General features: G+C 45.6%; 1 protein-coding gene across 7 annotated transcripts in view; it reads left to right on the top strand.

Moving 5' to 3' along the window:
* Positions 1–23,064, top strand: part of ADAMTS20 (ADAM metallopeptidase with thrombospondin type 1 motif 20) — a 170,178-nt gene that overhangs the window by 85,556 nt on the left and 61,558 nt on the right. For 5 of the 7 annotated variants that reach the window (XM_089304055.1, XM_089304054.1, XM_051850402.3 and 2 more), the window contains 9 exons: positions 1,312–1,438; positions 2,901–3,111; positions 3,229–3,393; positions 4,590–4,709; positions 5,600–5,707; positions 6,635–6,799; positions 6,929–7,237; positions 7,929–8,090; positions 9,888–10,064. In XM_089304055.1, the coding sequence (XP_089160181.1) occupies positions 1,312–1,438; positions 2,901–3,111; positions 3,229–3,393; positions 4,590–4,709; positions 5,600–5,707; positions 6,635–6,799; positions 6,929–7,237; positions 7,929–8,090; positions 9,888–10,064 (1,544 nt within the window). Of the gene's footprint in view, positions 1–1,311; positions 1,439–2,900; positions 3,112–3,228; positions 3,394–4,589; positions 4,710–5,599; positions 5,708–6,634; positions 6,800–6,928; positions 7,238–7,928; positions 8,091–9,887; positions 10,065–23,064 lie in introns of those variants that run through there. The other 2 variants (XM_089304058.1, XR_016213193.1) reach the window with 2 other exon arrangements.

Here is a 23,064-nt window from a genome sequence, read left to right as displayed (position 1 = left end):
AGAGAGTTTGTTCCTTACTCTCTTTTCCCCTCCGTGGGCTTGGGTTTCACGAACTTCCTTGGCTCTGTTAAATACTTACTTCCATCCACTTTTTACATCCAGATTTTTTTCTTCTTGCCTACTGTGTTTCTTTTACTACTGCTATCCTTTTAAGTTTATGCCTTTTCAAAATTCTTTACGGTTTCTTCAAAAGGTGTTTAGGAGGGAACAGAGGGAAACGTTACGTGTTCACGTGTGGTTAACAGGAGGGACGGAGAAAGCTGATGTCGCTGTGTGAAGCTCGGCTTTGTCCCCGCTGGCTACTGTGCACGCTGCCCCTGGTCTGTGTTCTCTGTGGTCGTGCTGCCCCCCAGTCACTGCCTAGTCTCAGTGCTGAGAACAGAAGGCCACTTCCTGCTCTTAGCGTATTCTGCTTGCTAGTTGGCTCTGACTCTATTTCAACCTTGAATCTACGTCCGTGCCAGTGTCTTTGTTTTTTTAAAAAAATAGGTTTTACTGTTTACAGCAGTTTTAGGTTTACTGAAGAATTGCATAGAAAGTACAAAAAAAATCACTTGCCCCCCCCACCCCCCATCTCCTGTCATTAAAGCCTTGAACTAGTGTGATACAGGTGTGTCACTAATGAGCAGTTTCAGCGCACTGCTGTCAGTGAGGTGTTCAGATTCGTGCTGTGAGTGTGGACAGATGTCTAGTGGTTTGAAGCCACCGTTCCACTATCATACAGAGGCGTTTCACTGCCCTGCCACAGTGCTCCCCAGTCGTCCCGCCCTCCCTCGCCGGCAGCCCCTGTCAGCTGCTGGTCTTTGTCATCGTCCTTGCCTTGTCCTCTCACGATTCCAGGCTGGGGCAGCCCTCGAGGGTCAGCGGCAGAGCCGGCGTCTTCACTGCTCCTTGTAGTTGGCTGGCATGACCCTGCTGCCAGTGGAGAGGGAGGTGTTCTTCTCGCGCAGGAAGTTGCTGGCGATGCTGGGCCTGGGGGGGGGGGGGACACCATGGGGACAATGTCGGGTGCTCCTGGTGCACCAGCACCTTCCCCAGCCACACGGTTTTCCACTCGCCACCCTGCAGCTATCCGGAGTTGCTGTCTATTCCGTGCCCATCCCACCTCCTGTTCTCACTCAGCAAGCTGCGCGTCGTTCAGGGTTCAGCCTTCTTGCCACAAACATCATTGCTGATGAGATCGAGATACTAGAACGTCCTGTGTGCTGTGCTGGAGATTTTTGCTTGCTGAGCTTAATCTTGCAGGCTGTTAACAGCATTCAACAATGGGATTTTCCTCTCTCTTTTATTTCTCCTGTGACGTTGGTCAAGGTGTCCAAAGGAGAAAGCTTGCCTGCATACGTCAGAGTGATCACATGGCTGTGTCAGACCGAAGTTGTGAGCACCTGCCGCCCCCACTGCTGCTGATGGAGAGGTGCAACACAGACTGTGAGCTCAGGTAAGCGGGAGGTGGTGTGGACCGCGCCACGTGCAAACCCGTACGGGAGGTGCTGGGTGTGTGACAGCGTCCGCCCTGGCCATTGTGTCACTTCGGGGTCATTCATTTGCTGAAACCCCGTGATGAGTTTGAGTTTTTATTCTTACCATTTGCTGAATATCAGTATCCAGGTGTCAATATTTTTTGTAGAGAATGGAAGTGATTTTATCTGTAAAAGCCACTCAGGTAAACTCTCATCTGAAAAGCTATGGCTTAAATATCCGAAACCATACGTTTCTCCACGGGACTTAGGAACACATCAGCTTCTACTCACATCTGAGGTAGGAGGACACATAGACGGAGTTCCGTGGTACTGAATTAGTGCTTTGGCCATGAAACATTAAGAAACATTGTCATAGATAATTGCAGGAAAGTCTGCACAGCTAACCTAAATACCTCGTCATCTTTTGTTCATTTTTGCATCATAGCAGGAGCCGTTGAGCTCTGAAACATTGCTGGACTCTTTCCCTCGGCAGTGATGGGCGTTGCTGTGCGTTTGTGGTGATGTTGAAGTCCTGCAGCACAGCCCAAGGGTGCAGGTGCTGTAGGAGTCGCGTGTGTTGCATTGCCGTAGAATGCTGCATGCTGAAGTCCTTGAGATGCTGTTGGGGTTGCAAGTCAACTCCTTGATTTCTGTGATGTGTCTTACTGACGTGCTCCGATTATCTGATAGAGTGCCGGACGACATTTGTGATAATTTGGCCGTAACTGGCGTTTTAACTTGTGGAACACAGATTTTCCCTGGAAACACGTCTGGATAGAGATCAGTGAGATTAGTGATGTCACAGATCACGTTTTTCGGAAACTGGTGTACCAGCTTTTAGGTGCTTTATCTGTGTTAATGTTGTCAGAGTCACAGAAGTTTCCTGTTCATGAATCAAAATACTGGAAAAGGATTGCGTGGGCGGGGACCCCCTGACTGGGGACCCACGTTCTCAGCTGTCGCCTTCTCGGGTAATCTCTGTCTGCATCCCCCTCTCGTGAGATTTTCCCGGAAGTGTGTAGTTTCTGGGACACAACTCCCGTGCTGCCACCAGTGCCAGACTGGGCTTAGCTGGCGTAGTGCTGGCTCCCTGTCCCCAGCTGTAACCAGACAAGCTCCACTTTATCTACTCACGTTCTGAGAGCAGTGCAGATTTGATTGTGAAAAAAGTAAGGCTTCTGACAAAATCAAGAGCTTGTTTGACTGAAATATGATTACCTGTCGGCCTCATTTTCTCATCTGCAGAATTGAAGTGTGGGCTGTGGGATCTCTGTGGACTGTTCACTTCTGACTCACTGGCCCGTCACATGTCTTCAGGTGGCTTGTTCGTCACCTCTTAGGAGTCTTTAAGTGGAATCCTATGCCTGAGTTTCTCTGAATCTACATTGTAAGTGTGCTCACGAACACACCTCCCAAGGGTGGCGCCGTGTTTTTTCCTAGGTGGCACATCGTTGGCAAGAGTGAATGCTCGTCCCACTGTGGTCCGGGGCACAGGTCCCTGGATGTCCGCTGCATGAAGTATTCCGTTCATAAAGGACAGACTGTCCCAGTAGATGACCGCTACTGCAGCGACCAGCCTAAACCGCCCGTCCGAGAACCATGCCACGGGGACTGTGCCTCCGCGAGATGGCATTATTCAGAATGGTCTCAGGTATCGTAGAAATGGCTGCATTGGCAGAGCTGCCCCTCTTTTTCTAATTCTTTAAATGACTCTAAAGTCTGATTCTGTGGTAGATTTCCAGAAGTCACCACTTTTTCTTTAAATCAGTGTTCCAGGAGTTGCGGTCCGGGGGAAAGGTCTCGAGAATCCGTCTGCGTCAATAACTTCGGCCACCGTCTTGCTGACCAGGAATGTCAGGAGCTTCCCCGCGTCACCACCGAGAGCTGCAACGCGGTTCCCTGTTCCCGCTGGGCCACTAGTGAGTGGAGTGAGGTAACATGACGCACACGGGGCTAGAACTTTCTCGTAACCTCGAACTTTCTCGTAACCTCATGCTTGGAAAGCTTGGCGGTGGAAGACTTCACAGAATTCAAAAGCTTTTGAATTTGTAAATAACTTCATTATCAAGGCCATAGAAGACTTGCCCTTGCATTTGTACAGTGCACCCAGCAGCCTGGGATGTGCACTGATTCCAGTCTGGCCTTTGCCTCTGGGAGAACTGGTTGCAGACTGGGACCTGATGGGCAGAACCTGGGCATGGCTGGTTTACCCGCGAATCTCCAGGGGTAGGAGAAGGTGCTGTTCAGGATGGCCCTCCAGCTGCCTCTTCACAGGCGGCTTCATGGCTGCACATTCTGCGCTGTGCCGTGTTGTTGGCCGGCACCGCAGATAAGCAGTCTCTGGGTTCCTTCACGCGTGAGCTTGCTGGCACGTCCATCACGGGCTCCTGTGGCAGTCACTGCCTCCTTAGTGGAAGCAGTGGCGTTGGAGCCGATGGATCGCACAAATCCTGCTGAAGTGTTAATCCTTACTTGGAAACTGTTGATCTCACTGCTAATGTTGCTGTACTGAAGGTGCAGCGTTGTCTTCGAATTTAGTTTTTTTTTTTTTGGACAGGCAGTTAGAATACGCACATCCTGTGCGTTTATCAGCTTTGATTAAACCATAGATATTTTCATGTTCTGCGTCTGAGTTGGGAGCTTTACTGCCTTTGGAGAAGGCGTTGTTTGTCAGTTCTGCCAAATGAGCACCTGGAATCCCCAGGATGAGCGAGGGTGAGCAGCTTCTGGTCCTGCACAGGTGGCCACCGCTCGTGGGAAACCTGCTCATTCTCACTGACCCGGGCTCCTCCTGCAGCCCCGTGAAGGTTCCTTGTTAGTGTTTGGAGTGACACACACAGAAGGTAGAGCTTGAAAAGTGCTTTATCGTCCTGAATTGTATTGACTCTACCTCCCAAAGATCAAGTCCCATTGATATTTTTGCATGACAGCGTCTTAAGAATACAGTGGTACTTGTTTGTATGTTAACTTTGACTTTGTTTCATTTGGGTCTGGAACACGGCAGGAAGGACGGGTAGTCGCCAGATCCACTGGAAGTGCGGCGATAGCTGTGCACTCATTAGCAAAGTGGCAGTTTATGGAACTGTTGGCAAGCAATGCTTTCTCAGGTCTCTGTGTATTCTCGTGCAGTGCTCAGCCACGTGTGGACGTGGGTCCCAGATGCGTGCCGTGAAGTGCATCAGTGAGCTGCTGGGCACGGTGCTGGAGGAGCGCGAGTGCTCTGGGACCAGCCGCCCCCATGACCGGCAGGTGAGGGCCGCCTCTCCAGGGACTGTTGACAAAACAGCTTCTGAAGCAGCGGGATTTGTTAAAAAGATTGAGTGATTTTGAAAGTCAAGGATACAGAAAGATGAAAACAGAGAAAGAGAGAGAATGTATCTTCCATCTGCTGGCTCACTCCTCAAGTGGCCTCAGTGGCCAGGGCTGGGCCAGGCTGAAACCAGGAGCTTCTTCCAGGTCTCCCACATGGGTGCAGGGGCCCAAGCACTTGGACCATCTTTCCTTCTCTCCCAGGCTTATTAAAAGGGAGCTGGATCGGAAGTGGAGCAGCCGGGACTTGAACTGGCGCCCATAGGGGATGCTGGCATTGCAGGTGGTGGCTTTACCTGTTAGGCCACAACGCTGGCCCTTGCAGGAGGATTATTAATGAGTTACATTTATATTTCTATGTGTATTTTTACACTTCAGCTTAGATGCCTTAAAAATTTGTGATACAGAATTTGTCACTCTTAATTTTGCCAGCTTAATCAATGAAACTTTTTTTTTGACTCATTGTCAGCCACGGGCTCTCTGCTTTAACAGGCACAGGGCTGTTTTTTGAACTGTAGAAGGGTGCCGTCTGTTACTGTGAACATGATGGGCTCGCATGCTATGCTGTGCTTTGTTGAATAGATTTCCATGTGTTGGAGGAGTTCCTGAGCTGCGGTGTTTTTGTCAAAGACTTTCCAGACTGTAGGGTTCATGCCACCATTCATGCCTGCCATGTGACGGTAGTTGGTGCTTTTGAAACCAGAACCCTTCCAGGGTCAATTTGAGAATTGGTACCCAGCTGTTCTTAGACCAGAGGCAGTGAACTGCTGGGTCTAACTGTCAGCAGGACGGGTGGGTTGTGTTTCATGAGCTCCACTTTGCTTCGACAGGACTGTGTGGCTGCACCCTGCCCAGGTATCTCCCACGCTGTGGCCACTTCACTGCCCGCTCTGCCCGTGGGAATGGCAGCACAGTGGCGACATGGTTCCTGGACCCCCGTAAGTGAATTCATGGAAGGGATGAGGGCTTTCTCTCTTGGAGGCTTTTAAACTTTCACAGAATCCCGGCAGGTGTTTTGATGTACAGATGAAGCATAGGTTTAGGAATAGGTAGTTTAAGGTTCGAATCATGTTTTGCCTTCCAAGAGCTTGCCTGGAGCAAGAAAGGTAAGTTTTCTGGTCCTCTTTTGTAATCCACGACATGAGGCTAATAGTAATACATACGTCACGGGGAGTTAAGGGCAGCAAATGTGCTCTCAGGCACTTAGCAGCTTTTATGTAAGCTACAAGTATTTCATGTTGTTTTTCTGAACTGAAAGCTTTAATGTATTTGGAGTATATGATTTGCTTTAATCTTAAATTTTAATTGTGGGATCATATATACTCCATATTCCTTAATTAAGTCTTTCAGAATTATTTTTAATGATACCTTAATATTCTCTTACAGAAAATAAGCAGATGTTATAAGCAAATGTTATTTCAGATCGTTGAATTCATTTAAATTACTGTATTTATGAAATTTATGATGGCAGCCAGGGTGGGCAGCACCCAGCCTGCAGGCTGGCTAAGGCCTTCACTTGATCTCAGCCAAAAGGCCGAGAAGCAGTGGCTAAGGCCTTCAGAGTCATGCAGTCTGGCCTTGCCAAGGCGGCCACAGGTAGGACTCAAAACTCAGTCGTGGCTGGCTCATTTTTAGGTTCGTAATACTGTGTGGCCCTTAGCAGAAAAAAGGTTCCCCACCCCTGATCTAAACTGGTTGGAACACTTGGTACCTTGTCTGCATTTGACTCCGAAATGATGCCAGGTGATGGTGTGGTAATGCATGCCTTCTCAAGCAAAGTGATGTGTTGGGAATTGGACAGCCACGTGCGTGGTACTGTGACAGACCCAGTGTGACACCTCCTTGTGCTCTGGTTTTTTAACAAGTGCTCTGTGTCTTGCGGGAGAGGCACCCGGGCCCGCTACGTGAGCTGCCGTGACGCGCACGACCAGGCAGCTGACGAGGCGCGCTGCGCACACCTGCCCCGGCCTGCTGAAACAGCCGCCTGCGTGAGTCCCTGCGGAGAGTGGCAGGCAGGGAGCTGGTCCCCGGTAAGTGTTCCCAGGAAGTGGTGAACAGGTGCCGTTTCTGACTGGACGTGTCGTATACATAGTGATTGTCACATGTAATGTGTGCATGTAGTGTGCCATGTTGTAAGTGTGGGCACAATTTCTGCTCAGTGTTCAGCTTCCTGTGGCCGTGGAAAAGCAACTCGACAAGTCGTGTGCGTGAGCTACCATCAGCCGATTGACGAGAGCTACTGTGACCCCGAGGCACGCCCTGTGACGGAACAAGAGTGCACCCTGGCTGCCTGCTCACCTGCCCAGGGCCATGGCCACAACCACGACCCCCGCTTCCGTTCCTCCGAGCAGCCGAGCCTTGGTCCAGGCAGGAGTTTCTCCCTCAATCACAAGCTCGAAGGTCCTCAGAATCAAGGGGTCCCCCCTGTGGCTGGAGAACTCCAGTGGCGAACAGGACCTTGGGGTTCGGTAAGCTTTCCTAGTTACTCTAGCCTGAGATGTTGCTAGGTCACCACCCTGCACACACAGGTGTGTCAGGGCGTTAAGTGTAGATCTTAAAGGGCTCAGCAGGTTGCAGATCCGAGGACCTTACTGAATTACACACCTGTGTGAAGTGATCACTAAGAGGAGCGTGCTTAGAAACACTCTGAGTGGAGTCTGCTGTAATAAAACCAAAGGAATCCCTCTAAGAAGTAAGGCCACAAAAGTTGATAGAAATTTTAAAAGGAAACAAATGTTACTGTGATAGCAGCAGCACAGTAAGGTGGTGGAAAATCACGATGAGCTATAACAGGTACAACGGAAGTTCAAATGCATGAAGTTTCACAAGCAGTTAATGATACAGAATTTAAAAACACTGCTGGAAAAACTCAGCCACTTTACGCTGTTCCTTCGTCATGAGGCCTGCAAGCTGTAATCCCTTTTTCCTAACCTTTGGGAAGAGATGCAGGACAGATGCTAACACAAGCTTGAAAGACCCGCCTTTCCACCTGCATGCTGATGAGCCCCCGTGGGAGCTCGCATGTTCTGACTGGTGTTCTGCCCGGTGTTCTGTCCCGGGAGGGTGATGGTGTCAGCCCGACTTCGCAGCAGCCGGGGCAGAGTGTGGGGCAGAGTGTGGGTGCACAGTGTGTGCGACTCTGGCTCTCTTCCCCTCCAGTGCTCCAGCACCTGCGCCCGAGGCCTCCAGCACAGGGCTGTGGTCTGCCAGGATGAAGATGGACGCAGCGCCAGTTCCTGTGACGCCGCCACCAAGCCCCCAGAGTCCAGGCACTGTGATTCCGGCCCTTGTCCACGGTGGATCCACGGGAGCTGGGGAGAAGTAAGTGTCGTTCTCCTGAGCTCGTGGGAGGCCCACGTCTCTGAAGCCCACGGGTACTGGTGGGTGATCCCTTTCAGCGTCAGCACAGAGGGGCTTGCTTTCTTCAGGGACTGTTAGTAGGTGTTTTCTCGTGATAGAGAGTGTGTACTCTGCGCTTTTGAAGGGAGCCTGTGATACTAGAAGTGTGTCAGTGAGCTTTCTAAAATTGCTATGTTATTGCTTTAATTTCTTTTTTTTTTAGATTTTATTTATTTATTTGACAAGGCAGAGTTAGAGAGAGAGAGAGAGAGAGAGAGAGAGAGGTCTTCCTTCCGTTGGTTTACTCCCCAAGTGGCTGCAACGGCCAGAACTACACCGATCCAAAGCCAGGAGCCAGGTGCTTCCTCCTGGTCTCCCGTGTGGTGCAGGGGCCCAAGCACTTGGGCCATCCTCCACTGCACTCCCAGGCCACAGCAGAGAGCTGGACTGGAAGAGGGGCAACCGGGACTAGAACCGGCACCCATATGGGATGCCGGCACCACAGTTGGAGGATTAACCTGTGTCATGGCGCCGGCCCCTGCTTTAATTTCTTAGGAAATTAGTTCATTATAAAAGTAGAAGAGGTTGCTGTCTACACATGCTATATCCTGTTCCTCTTTCATGCACTAGAGGAATCTTTCTCCATGAAGACAGAGTTATCAGCGACTGGCACTGTCCACATGCTCTCATACTCTTCTAGCCTCTGGAAAGAAAAAGCTTTCAAAAGTCATTTAAATACTAATATATTCCATATTTTTCAAGGGCAAGAACAAGAAGTAAAGGTTTTTATTAGTACTAGATGAGTAAAATCAATCCCGTAGCTTAATAGACCAGATGATTTGTAGTGTAATTTCCTTCTGTAGGGGGCATGGACGATACTGTGTGAGGGTGCATCTAATCAATATCAATGTTAAAGATTATCCTTTACTAGTTTCCAAAAGTAAAACAACTATTTTTTTCCTGAGCTCAGGCCTGCTCAATGTGAAAATTCAAATCATGGAAAAATACAAACTATTGTTTCATATAAAATCAAGAGTCTTCAAAAAGTTCGTGGAAAATGCATATTACAAAAAAGAACTACAAAATACTTTGTGCCAAAATAGGCTTATCTTTTAATATCAGTCTGTGAGCCTTTGGTAGCATCCTGTTATATACTGCACATTTTTTCATGCTTATATAAATTTGATCTGCCATATTAGCTTTCATGGCTACATATTTGATTGATTAGATCTTGTGCATAACATAATTCCTTTTTTTCCACAGTTTATTAATGTGTTACCTTTATCCAAATGGACTGCATCAGTAGTAGAGTAGATATTATGTATGAGATACAGAAATAGGTAACTTTCAAACTTGACGTTAAGACCTTAAAGAGGTGATTCTTATTAGGTATATCAGACTTGTTTATGATACCACTAGCAGGTGAAGCTAGAGAGACCTGTGATATGCTATTCAGATATCTTGCTGTATTAATTCTCAACATCTGCCATTTTTTGATCATAAAATTAAAACTTTATTTTCATGCCCAGGAGAAAGGTTGGGAATTTGAAGAAATCATAACCTTTCAGCATTACTTTTTATCTTTAAACATTGAATAAAGCAATACAAGAAGTCTAAACAGAGTTTATTGAAAATGTGTAATAATAATGAAGAAATGTGCTTGGATTCCAAATTTTTTTTGCACCAAAATAAACTTATCTTTTAATTCTGTTTTTCCTTGAACTCTTTGAAGCATCCTCACTTAATGGTGATTTTGAATTTTCCTGTTCTTCTTTGTAGTGTACACAGACATGTGGAGGAGGAATAAAATCAAGATTTGTAATATGTCAGCTTCCCAATGGCCAAGTATTACAAGAGCACCACTGTGAAAGCTCAGACAAGCCACCTCACGTGGCCCAGTGCCACACGCACGCGTGCCCTGATGGTGTGTCGTGGCATCGGGGGCCGTGGAAGTCGGTACGATAGCATTCTTACTCTTACCTTTGTTTTATTCTGTGTTAGTCTGTGTCCCATTTCTGTTGTTCTCGCTCTGTGAATTGTGGAACGCACACGTTCTATCGTCTGATTTTTTTCTCAGGCAAGCCATTGGCCATCTTGGCTTGTGTTATTAAGTTTGATGGTTTGAAGGAAGAATCCATTCAGTTTCAAATACTGTCTACTGTACATGTGTGTATATGTGATAGTTCTATGCATATTTATTTCGTACATATGAATTGTAAACATCGCACTCTTTGGCTCACCGCATCTTTAGCTTGCCCTGTGCTTCACCAGAAACGTTTTGCTATTTACATTTGTACATAGTGTTAACAGCAATGGCAAATTGAGTCTGTGTCTTGTTGGAGATTTTAACTGTTGTGACTTTGTCTGTCACTGTCCAGTTACTGATCCAAAACCAAGTAACACTCTTTAAAGCTTGTTGTTGTAAATCATTGTTAAACTTATTTTGTTTGGAAATGTGAAAATATACTAAAGAAGAGATAGAGAAACTTACTTACATAAAGTAAGTTAATTGTTTACGGTTTGTTATATACATCATGGAAAAATTAGGGTTTATAGTAATTTATATGAATGTTGATCTCTTCCACTGTGTGGAGTTACTGTGGTTTGCGAATATTTGAATTTTCTGTTTTTTTATTTTTTGGAGTCATAGACAAAACTCCTAATCAGTGCTCATGAATGGTTTATTTTCTCTGGTTATCCTTCCAGTATTCAGACTTTGAGGAATAGCTAAATATGTTGAAATTACTGCATTTTAATCACCTTTGATCTTTTACATCATGAATAACTAAGCACATTTCTTCCAGGTTTGAGGCTCTAGAACGTTTATGATTAAGCATGAAAGCTAGGCGCCTCTGTGTTTGGGAGTAATCAGTCCTCAAAGCCTGCACCTGCACCCCTGTGGTGTTGCCTCAGAGCTTCCCAGTGAGACATGGACCCAGGTTCCAGGTCTGGCTCTGGTGCAGGCTGAAATTCGTCTTTACCCTCCAAATGTGACTGATTTTTAAAAGCTAGCGCAGGCAAAGCTGAGTGTCCGCTTCAGTGAGCCATCACTCAGGAGCCAGCAGCAAGCTTGTTTTCCTTAGAGCATCCACGTGCTTGTTTGACAAGTGTGTGCCGGCCTCTGCTGGTCCTGGGTACGGTGCTGGGGGAGGAGTCACACGTGCTTTGTCCCTGCTGGGTTTACTCTCCCGGGAGACTGGTGAGGCACCCACCTTCCAGAGGTGTTTCCCACCAGCCATCTGGAAGCCTGGAAGTCCACTATCTCACCACTGTATCTCTGAACATTTTCTTTCATTTTATTGGTTTTAGTTTGCAAGCCTAGTTCTTAATGAGGCTTCTTTGAATTTTGCCCCAATTAGGAAGCAGAATTCTGATCACTAATGAGAGATTGAATTGTGGTGGCATTTGCTTCTGAGCACAAAGGTTTCATTTTCCCCACTCATCTGTGACTTTAATTCACAAAACATAAACATTGACTTCCGTCTCCTGCTTTGTGCTCGTATAGCGGTTCCTAAAATTCACTGTCTTTGGGTCGGATGCTCTGTTTGAGGGGTGGCAGACCGTGTGTCCGTGGACCAAGCCCACCTGCGCCTGTCTCAGTACAGCAGCTGTGCTCGTGTGTCTGTGCACCGCCTGTGACTGGGTTTGCCTGGGGGCTGCAGAGCGGAGGATGGCATTGACCCACAGAGCCTGCCAGTGTTTACTGTTTGGCCCGTGCTGGAAAGAGCTGATAGACTCCGACCTATTCTGTAAACACAATGCTTTTTAAATGGCAGATAAAAAAGAGCTTCACATCATAGAATCAGCTGTTTCTCTTAGTCACTTTAGATCTCTCTGATTCTTTATTTGACATTTCTAAGTAGTCTAAGGCTTATCACCCTCTCTACATATCCATTATGGAATTCCTAGTGTCAGAGTCTAAGACTGTATCCCTCACATACTTAGTGCAGCCTGTTGTTTTTGTATGTGAATCATGTCTTACGTGACAAACCAGGATGTTCCTTAAAGTCCCCTGCATAGATGACTTCTGCAGCCTCATACAACAAAGGGCCCGGGAACAGTAATAGCCGCAAACGACCAAATAGTAAGCAGATTCCTCACTGTTTACGATGTGTCTATTCCAGAAGGGGTTGATTGAATGACTCAGTCTTTGCACTAATGAAGAACTATAATAATTTTATTTTCGTGATAAATTGAAGACAATGAAGTTTTTAAAAAGTCACAATAAATGTATATATCAGAATTTTTACAAACTTATTTATTTAATGTTTTATAAATGAAAAGTACATTTATATCATTAGAATGCCTGGATTTATTTTATTATATGAAGAATATTTATTCACTGAATTAGCCTTTTATATTAAAAGGGTTTAGGGGACCTGAAAGTTTACTGTCAAAACCCTTGACATCTTTCAGTGTTGCTGCATTTCATACCTCCTCTGAACATGTCAGGTCAGTATTCCTTCATGGACAGTTCTCATTTTGACAGGTCTTCTTCAGGAAGGGAGAAAATTAAGAGTATATGTGAACCAATGAATGGCAGGAAACCTCATTTTTCGTTTTAAAGTGAAAAAATACATGAAGGGCAAAGACATTTAAATATCCTTAGCAGGTTATAAGATGACATTGTCGTTTTCTCATGCTGTGGGAAACCCTGTGCTGTAATAACAAAAGCAATAAATAAATTTTAACCACTGTTAATTTAATGACTGCTTTTCTGTGGTAAGTCAATGTGAAATGATTGTGTTTTAACCCTTGCTTATTATGACATGTGTTGTGGCTTTGTGCTTTGCTTAATTCGTGTATATGTTGTGTTTTTACTCCATGGATCAATACATAAAATGTCTTAAGTCACTGACAGATTTTGCATTGTAATGAATGCCTCTTTTCTATTGTTGGTATCTTTCTTTAATAACAAACTGTTATTTTCTTTTATTAAACACTAATTGTTTAATACTGTATGTTTTCATAATTGTACCTAGTATGTGTATAAACTGCTGTGATTTCTCAAAGAACGTTTCTATTAAAACAAATGTGATTTAAAAGTATGCGATGTATTATTTAGCTATCAATTATTAAATACTGGAAATTTTTGTTTTTTTCTTTACATTTGGTTTTTCTTTACATTATTTAATAAATAATGAATAAAATTAATGACAGGAATGGATTTTTTTAGGTAAGAATAGATGTGCATATGATCAAGGTATTTTTTAAAAGGTCACACTAGAGGATTTAATTTTCTCTTTGAAGTAGTAAGGAGCATTGGGTGTGGCATAATTGAGTCGTTCTGTCAGGTGCTCTTGATGTAAATATATATTCCCGTACCCAGATTTCATGTAGAAGTGATTTATTTCTCTAAGGTGTTTGCATTTCCTCCTGGAATGGAATCATTCCTGTAAATGTCTTCTGGTGTTGATGGTCCAACAGAAGTAAAGAGAATATGTTGGTTCTTTTTTTCCTTAAGGAGCATTTTTCTCATGAAAAAATAAGTTGCTGCTTAAGAACAGAAACTAGCTTGAATCTTAGTTTTAGTTCTTGGCCCACAGTGTTTCTTTTTCAAAGAAAATGCCTGTAGCATTGTGCATAAAACTATATTCTGGATATGTTAAGTGTATATACAGTGGAATGTGAGGAACACTGAATGTGCGTGGAGTGCCACACTCAGCCAGCCCAGCATGGGGGGGCTTCTGAGCAGAGGGTGCCAGTGACACGCACTCAGGGGACGCCTGCTCCTGCTTCTGCTGTTGGTTGCGTATGGAAGTAGAGGGTTTCAGGTCCCCAGTATCATGTGTGTCTGCCACCCAGAGGCGTCGTGCTAGTCACTGGAAGTGAACCAGGCGCAGTTCAGTGAGAATGTACCAACTCGGCAGGTGGTCAGAATGCCGGGTGAGATTCCTGTTCCCATTCAGTAGTAACTAGGGTATGTGTAACCCTGAACGTTAGATATTGGACATCTGGGGCTAAACAGGTTAGAATAACTCAAGAATTGATACAGACGATTGAACTGCACAAGAGTCCTGCCAGTAGATCCTTCCAGAATCCCAAAACGCGTGTCACACATTTCATCGTCCCCTGGCAAGTGGTGAGCAGCGTCCCAAGTCCTTACCCTAGAAGAATAGATTCTGCTCCCGTTACGGAATGGTCCTCTCTCCACCTGTGGGTTCTGTGCCTCACCACAGGGGAGAACACGGGCAGATTCATAGATGTCACTCAGCGGCAATGCCCTGGTGACAGTGTGGGAGACACAATGGACTGGGCAGGTTTGGAGTGAATGGTCTAAGGAAACGTAAGTAGGTTCTCTAGGCAGTGATGAGGTTGTAAAAGAAAAAAAAAAAAGATTCTGTGTGTCATAATGTTGAGTGAAGTTGGAATGCAGAGTGTAAAGTAACTACAACTGTGTCCCAGGGTGGTAAGTCTTATTTTCTCTTGGTATTTCCATGTTAGAGAAGGTGAGAACGCCCACCTGCTGCAGGAGTTCTGGTTTCCCAGGCCTGATGCTTTGCAATGTTTGACTCTGGAAATGGGTTCAGTGTCCTTAGAAGAAAGTGTCCTCAGTGTGCTGCGCTGTCTCTGTGCTGTTTGATGAGCCTGCTCATAAGCATTATTAACATTAGTTCATTTAGCTGTCCCACATTTCTGTTAAGAGTTAATGTGTCAGCTTTCAGCAGTTTGGGGGAAAAATCATATTTCAGTGTCTGATCATAATGGTCAGATGTTAATATTTTATGTCTCGCTTGGCATTTTTCTAGATAATTGATTTCTTATCACTTGATCATCTGTAAGGCTACTTTAAAACACTGTGTAAAAGGATTCAGGGTAGACGTTTGGTGCAGCAGACCCTGCTTGGGGCGCCCACTCCCGTATTGAAGGGTCTGGGTCTCCACCCTGGCTCTGGCTCCCAACTCCACCTTCACACTCGTAAGAACCTTGGGAGGCAGCGAAGTTGGGCCCCTGCCACGCATAGGGGAGACCTACGTTCAGTTCCTGGCTCCTGGCTTTGCCGGGCCCATTCCTGGCTGTTGCAGGCATTTGGGGAATGAACCAGTGGATGAGAACTCTTTCTTTGTGTCTATCCCTTTCAAATAAGTTGTTTCTGAAGGTATTTATTTTGGTACAAAAAATGTGAAATCTATACAGTTTTTTCATAATATTGCAGGTTTTAGGAACTTTCTGAAGACCCTTTTAACACAGGGATTTCAAAATTTTTGGCACCAAAGTAAACTTATTTATTTCCATTGTCAACAAACTTTTTAAGGTCCACTCATATTTCTCAGTAAAATGTTTTGAGCATGCACTCTTCTATGTTTTAATACGCATTTATGTATTGCATATATAAACATGTAGGTTATATGATGTATAAAGCACAAATAAGCATGCATTTAAAAGGATAAATTGAATAAAGTCAATTGTAGTTTTTTGTGTGTAGGGTTACAGAACCTCCTGAGCTATTTCTGTTATCTCATTTTTTAAAAATGTGGTAGAATGTTTTTCATTAGTTTTTTTTTAAAGACTTGTTTATTTACTTGAAAGAGTTACACACAGAGAGAAGGAAAGGCAGAGAGAGAGGTCTTCCATCCGGTGATTCACTCCCCAGTTGGCCGCAACGGCTGGGGCTGCGCTGATCCGAAGCCAGGAGCCAGAATCTTCTTCCAGGTCTCCCATGCTGGTGCAGGGGCCCAAGCACTTGGGCCATCTTCCACTGCTCTCCTAGGCCATAGCAGAGAGCTGGATCAGAAGTGGAGCAGCCAGGACTAGAACCTGGCGCCCGTATGGGATGCCGATGCTTCAGGCCAGGGCATTAACCCAATGTGCCACAGCGCCGGCCCATTTCATTAGTTTTTAAAACCTGGTTCAATGCTGTCAACCTGGTTTAGCTATTCCAGTATGTAGTTTTGATAACTTTTGTAGCTGAAAAACATTACTCAGCAAAAATATATCCAATTAGCAAAGTTTATCACAGGATGCTCCTGTTTTATACTAGTAATTTAACTGGTTTTCAGTCCAACATGTCCATCAGAAATTTTTGAAATTTGCCTCACAAATTTCTGTTTTCAATTATGTCAATCAGTTCATGAAAAGAAGTAGAAGTTAGGGTTTTATATTTTGAAAAGTAGCTTCAAAACTCAAATTTTGAAATAATTGGAAACCATTTAAACAAATTAGAAATTTTTACTTCAAAATTTTAAAAATATGCACTTGGCAAAAGAAAAAAAAAACACAGAAAACATTTCAAAATCTTTTCTCTTTAGTAGAAAAAGATCCCAAAAGCAATTGCTTTCTCATCCATTCTTAGCTGTCTCCTTCACTGTTGACAGATAGTTAGACAGTGAGAGAGAGAGACAGAAAGGTCTTCCTTCCATTGGTTCACTCCCCAGATGGCTGCTGCGGCCGGAGCTGCACTGATCTGAAGCCAGGAGCCAGGTGCTTCCTCCTGGTCTCCCATGCGGGTGCAGGGGTCCAAGCACTTGGGCCATCCTCCACTGCCTTCCTGGGCCACAGCAGAGAGCTGGACTGGAAGAGGAGCAACTGGGGCTAGAACTTGGCACCCATGTGGGATGCCAGCACCGCAGGTGGAGGATTAACCAAATGAGCCATGGCGCCGGTCTAGGTACTACATTTTTAACATTAAATATCACCAAAATCTTCCATGTTCATGAATTAGAAGAATATCATCAAAATGTCCATACTACCAAAAGCTATTTAAAGACTGTGATCCCAATCAAAATGTTAACAACATTCTTCTCAGATCTGGAAAAAAATGAAGCTAAAATTTATATGGAAATATTAGAGACCCTGGATAACTAAAGCAATCTTCTACAACACACTCAAAGCTGGAGGTATCACAATACCTGAATTCAAGACATACTACAGGGCAGTGATAATCAAAACAGGCTGGTATGGCACAAAAACAGGCATGTAGATCAGTGGAACAGAATAGAAACTCCAGAAATTAACCCATGCATCTACAACCAACTTACCTTTGACAAAGGAGCTAAATCGATCCCTGGAGCCACAACAAATGGTGCTGGAGCAAGTCTCTTCAACAAATGGTGCTGGGGAAACTGGACCTCTGCTTGCAGAAGCATGAAACTAGCCTTTCATCTTACACAAAAATCCACTCAGAATGGATCAAAGAGCTAAATCTACGACCTGATAACCATCCAATCACTAGAGAACGTTGGGAAACTCTGCAAGTCACTGACATAGACGAAGACTTCTTGGAAAAGACACCAGAAGCTTGGACAACCTAAAGCCAAAATTGACAAATGGGATGACGTCAAACTGAGAAGCTTCTGTGCTGCGAGAGAAAACACTCAGCGAAGAGGCAACTGAGAGAATAGGAGAAGATATTTGCAAACTACACAACTCTTAAAGGGTTAACATCTGGAATCCATAAAGAACTCAAGAAATTCAACAACAAAACAATCCAGTTAAGAAATGGGCAAAGGACTTGAACAAGCGTTTCTCAAGAGAGGACGTTTGAATGGCTAGAAAAAATGCTTAGGAACATTAGCCATCAGGGAAATGCAAATCAAAACCACAGGTTTCACCTCACCACAGAAATCAGCAAACAACAAATGCTGGCGAGGATGTGGGTGGAGATGTACCCTGAATCACTGTTGACTGTTGGGACTGTAAGCTGGTGTAGCCAGTGTGTAAAACAGTATGGAAATTCCTCAGAAACTGAATATATATAAGCCTACCTTATGATGCAGCTATCCCACTCCTGGGAATTTACCCAAACCAAAAGAAATTGGCATCTGAAAGAGTTATTTGTACCGCCATGTTCATTGCAGCACAGTTCACAATAGCTAAAATGTGGAATCAACCCAGATGTCCATCAGCTGTTGACTGGATAAAGGAATTATGTATACACAATGGAGTACTACTCCGCTGTAAAAAAAAAATGAAATCCTGTGTTTTTCTCTCTTTTTTTATTATTTATTCGGAAGTCAGAGTTACACAGAGGAGAAGAGAGGCAGAGAGAGAGAGAGAGAGAGAGGTCTTCCATCCGATGGTTCACTCCCCAATTAGCCACAACAGCCAGAGCTGTGCTGATCTGAAGCCGGGAGCCAGGAGCTTCTTCCAGGTCCCCCATACAGGCGCAGGGGCCCAAGGACTTGGGCCATCCTTCACTTCCTTCCCAGGCCACAGTGGAGAGCTGGACTGGAAGTGGAGCAGCCAGGTCCTGAACCAGCGCCCATATGGGATGGTGGCGCTTCAGGCCAGGGCATTAACCCACTATGCCACAGCGCAAGCCCCAAATCCTGTGTTTTTCAACAAGATTGATGCAACTGGAAACCATTATACCTAGTGAAATAAGCCAGTCCCAAAAAGACAGATATCGTATGTTTTCCCTGATCTGAGGTAACTAATAGTGTGCTTAACATTTAATGTTTAGGGCCGGCACCGTGGCTCGCTAGGCTAATCCTCCGCCTTGCGGCGCCGGCACACCGGGTTCTAGTCCCGCTCGGGGCACCGGGTTCTGTCCCGGTTGCCCCTCTTCCAGGCCAGCTCTCTGCTGTGGCCCGGGAGTGCAGTGGAGGATGGCCCAAGTGCTTGGGCCCTGCACCCCATGGGAGACCAGGAGAAGCACCTGGCTCCTGCCTTCGGATCAGCGCGATGCGCCGGCCGCAGCACGCCGGCTGCAGTGGCCATTGGAGGGTGAACTAACGGCAAAGGAAGACCTTTCTCTCTGTCTCTCTCTCTCACTGTCCACTCTGCCTGTCAAAAAAAAAAATTTAATGTTTAGGAGTGAAAGGGACATTTTGATATTCAATGATTGTTTACAGTCCTTGTCTCTTCTGTTGAGGAACTTTTTTTTTCTTCATACTATTTTTTGAACTCTTTTACTTAGTGGAGGGTTAACTATATGATCATTAAGTAAACTGAAAATAGATCTTTGTGAAAATTAAGAGTGGGATGTGAGAGGGGGGAGCTAGAAGGGCTGGAGCATGGGTGGGAAGTATCGCTGTTTGCTAAATCTATATAGACGAAATGCATACTTGTATAACTTCAATAAAAGTTTTAAAAAATGAGGAACCTGGAACAAACCTGTTTGTTTTTTGTAGTAGAAATAAATAGCAGTTCACCTTTGCGAGCCCGTTTGTCTTCATGAATTTGAAGGAGCTGGCAGCTCTCTGTGTTAATAAACTAAAACTGCAGCCAGCGTTAACAGTGTGGTGCTCCTCATGCCGGGGTGCCTGGAGATGTCCAGGTAACATGGCCTCTGCCCCTTCCTCAGCACGCAGTGGGAATGGCCACAGGCACATGGCCTGTGCACGGCTGAGTGAGCGATGCTGTCTCTCTGCTGATGGGAGACACCGTGTGTCATATGCATTGGGTGTCACCATGACATATGGGCCTATGTTGGAAGTTAACTTACTCTCTGTAATATTAGGTAAAACAAATACGGAGAAGTTTGAAACCGTGACTTCGGGCCCCCGTGAATCATGCTGCCTGGGGTCTGCTGCAGCACTCTGATCTGGATCCTCAGCCGCCTGGACACAGGTGTGCAGTGACACCTCTCATAAGTGACAGGTGTCGAAATTTCATGATTTGTTTTCACAGACAGCTTTGCTGCTTCCTGGTTGTGCTCTTTTAACCCCAAGATAGTACTTAAATCAAAATTAAATTAGTCTAAAACTAATTTACCTAATTCATGTTCCAGAAGGACGTACTGGGGAGGTACCTGCCAAGTTCTGTTGTGATGTGGTAAACTTAGACGTCATATAATGCATGTATTTATAAGAATTCAGTGATGCATTGCCAAGTTTTACTAGTAAACCAGCTCTTACCCCATTAAATTCTTCTAGTTATCTATAGTTAACTGAGTGAAAGGGAGTCCATAAGACAGCTCTAATCTCCCTGGGCTTTTGTGATTTTTTTAGCTGTGACCAGGGAAACCCAGAGGTCTTAGTAGTGGTAATGAAAGGAAACATGGTCACGGAGCTGCCCCAAACCCATCCATTCACCCACTCAAGGCTGCTGAGAGCCCACATTTATCAGCCACTGGGTTCCAATTGGAGGAAGAATACAGATTAATTAATACAGAATACAGAAGAATACAGAAAAATGCTGTAGTGTCCTCAAAGGATTCACAGTCCAGGTAGAGTTGGATATGCACAGAAACCACTAACAGGGCAGAAAGGGGAGCAGGAAAAGTCAGAAAATACGTGTCCGGCGGAGGAATGTGGTAGTTTATGGAGGAGAAGGGACAGGTCCAGGGCCCCATGGGTAGTTAGGGCTTGACTGGGGAGAAGGGTGCTGGTTAGGAGCTTGCCTGAAGGAAAACCACAGAGGCCGGGAAGAGTAGCTCAGTGTCACCTGCCTGTGATGACAGGATGTGTCAGTGTCACCTGTCTGTGATGACAAGGACGTGTCAGTGTCACCTGTCTGTGATGACAAGGACGTGTCAGTGTCACCTGTCTGTGATGACAAGGACGTGAGGAGTGTCAGTGTCACCTGCCTGTGATGACAAGGATGTGAGGAGCGTCAGTGTCACCTGTCTGTGATGACAGGATGTGAGGAGTGTCAGTGTCACCTGTCTGTGATGACAGGACAGGAGGAGTGTCAGTGTCACCTGCCTGTGATGACAGGACATGTCAGTGTCACCTGCCTGTGATGACAAGGATGTGTCAGTGTCACCTGTCTGTGATGACAGGACGTGAGGAGTGTCAGTGTCACCTGCCTGTGATGACAGGATGTGAGGAGCGTCGGTGTCACCTGTCTGTGATGACAGGATGTGAGGTGTGTCAGTGTCACCTGCCTGTGATGACAGGACAGGAGGAGTGTCAGTGTCACCTGCCTGTGATGACTAGGATGTGAGGAGCGTCAGTGTCACCTGTCTGTGATGACAGGATGTGAGGTGTGTCAGTGTCACCTGCCTGTGATGACAGGACAGGAGGAGTGTCAGTGTCACCTGCCTGTGATGACAGGACATGTCAGTGTCACCTGCCTGTGATGACAAGGACGTGTCAGTGTCACCTGTCTGTGATGACAGGACGTGAGGAGTGTCAGTGTCACCTGCCTGTGATGACAGGATGTGAGGAGTGTCAGTGTCACCTGCCTGTGATGACAGGACGTGAGGAGCGTCAGTGTCACCTGTCTGTGATGACAGGATGTGTCAGTGTCACCTGTCTGTGATGACAAGGACATGAGCGTCAGTGTCACCTGCCTGTGATGACAAGGACGTGAGGAGCATCAGTGTCACCTGTCTGTGATGACAAGGACATGAGCGTGTCACCTGCCTGTGATAGGACGTGTCAGTGTCACCTGTCTGTGATGACAAGGATATAAGGAGCATCAGTGTCACCTGTCTGTGATGACAAGGACATGTCAGTGTCACCTGCCTGTGATGACAAGGACGTGAGGAGTGTCACCTGCCTGTGATGACAAGGACATGAGGAGCGTCAGTGTCACCTGTCTGTGATGACAACGACATGTCAGTGTCACCTGTCTGTGATGACAAGGACGTGAGGAGCATCAGTGTCACCTGTCTGTGATGACAAGGACGTAAGATTAGACACAAGTCAGGGTCTGATCAGGGAGGTCCAATGATGGACATGCCTAACTGATTTAAAAATTTTGTGAAATTCTATGTGTATGGAAGAACAGAGTTTTTGGAGTGAAGGTCAGAGCTGTGTTTTAGGAAAATTAACAGATTGTTATCATAGAATGTAAGCAAGTTGACAACGTGGTGGATGTCAAGGGGAGACTTCGAGAGGCTGGATATCAGTGCTTTGTATTTTCTCCAGGCATCTGTGGGTTGCTCACAGCATGGAAGTGTGTACAGGGAGAGGACCTAGAAGGAACCAGTGTGGAGAGATTGTGGGTCTGGTCTCGGTGGAGAGAGGGGCTGGCGTCTGAAGCCGGGGAGAAAGAAGCGATGTGCAGGGGAACATCTTGTCAAGCACTCTGTTACCAAGGGAGTTGGGTTGAGAAGTCTGGGTGATGTGTTTGCGCTTCTGCCCATTGTGAGGGCCCGTCTGATGGGGTGTAATGAGGGCTGGTGTCAGCCTCACCCACCCAAGAAGATGCAGTCTTGACTTCACCAAGAGCAAAGGAAACCGATTTTCCAAGAGTTTGAAGAGAGAACGTAAGGATCAAACCTGCTGCAATACAAAATATCAAGTCTGGATCTTGTAGATGTGAGCTCTCTTAGAACACATGGGTTTGAGTTAGGACTGCTGTTGTACTGAGTGACCTTGGACATGTTTCCTAACATTGGGAAGAGTTTGTTGTGTTAGGGTGAAATAGTAGTAGTAGTTACCTAAAGGTTTTTTTGGGGGGGAGGGTGAAATTGAGCAGTAGAAAATGTTCTTAGCATAGGTTCTCTTATAATAAGGCTCGAAGTGTATTGCTCATCAGTATCACTTATATTCCTTTTCGTCAAGAAACTAAAACTAGGGCCAGCATTGTCCCATAGAAAGTTCAGATGCTACCTAAGACATTGACATCCCATGTGGGCGCTGGTTCAAGTCCTGGCTGCTCTAATTCTGATCCAGCTCCCTGCTAATGGCCTGGGAAAGCAGTGGAGGATGGCCCAAGTGTTTGGCTCTCTGCATCCACATGGGAGACCCAGAAGAAGCTCCTGGCCTCAGCTCAGCCCCAGCCATTGTGGCCACTGGGGGACTGAACCAGCGGGAGGAGGATGTGTCTTTTTCCTTTTCTGTGTAACTCTGCTTTCCAAATAAATCTTTTAAAAAATGCGGTAGAGAGGGCTAAGAGTATTTCAGGCAATCTGAATCAAGATCCATTTTTGCTAGTTATACTAAAATAGAGAAATCAACTTGGGCTGGAGGTTTTCTTTTCTTTAGACATTTATGGAATTACAATGTATAGGAAAATTACCAAATCATAAAGTTATTCCAAAGTGAACACTCCTGTGTAGCTACTGCCCCCCAAAAGAACATCAGTTCTCCCAGAAATTCTCCCACACGGACCCCTTGCAGTG

Source organism: Oryctolagus cuniculus, chromosome 9 (assembly GCF_051225735.1).
Source record: "Oryctolagus cuniculus isolate XC-2025 breed Fujian yellow rabbit chromosome 9, ASM5122573v1, whole genome shotgun sequence".
Lineage (NCBI taxonomy): Eukaryota > Metazoa > Chordata > Mammalia > Lagomorpha > Leporidae > Oryctolagus > Oryctolagus cuniculus.
Note: the sequence above shows the minus strand (reverse complement) of the source record. Positions and strands in the feature narration are given on the sequence as shown.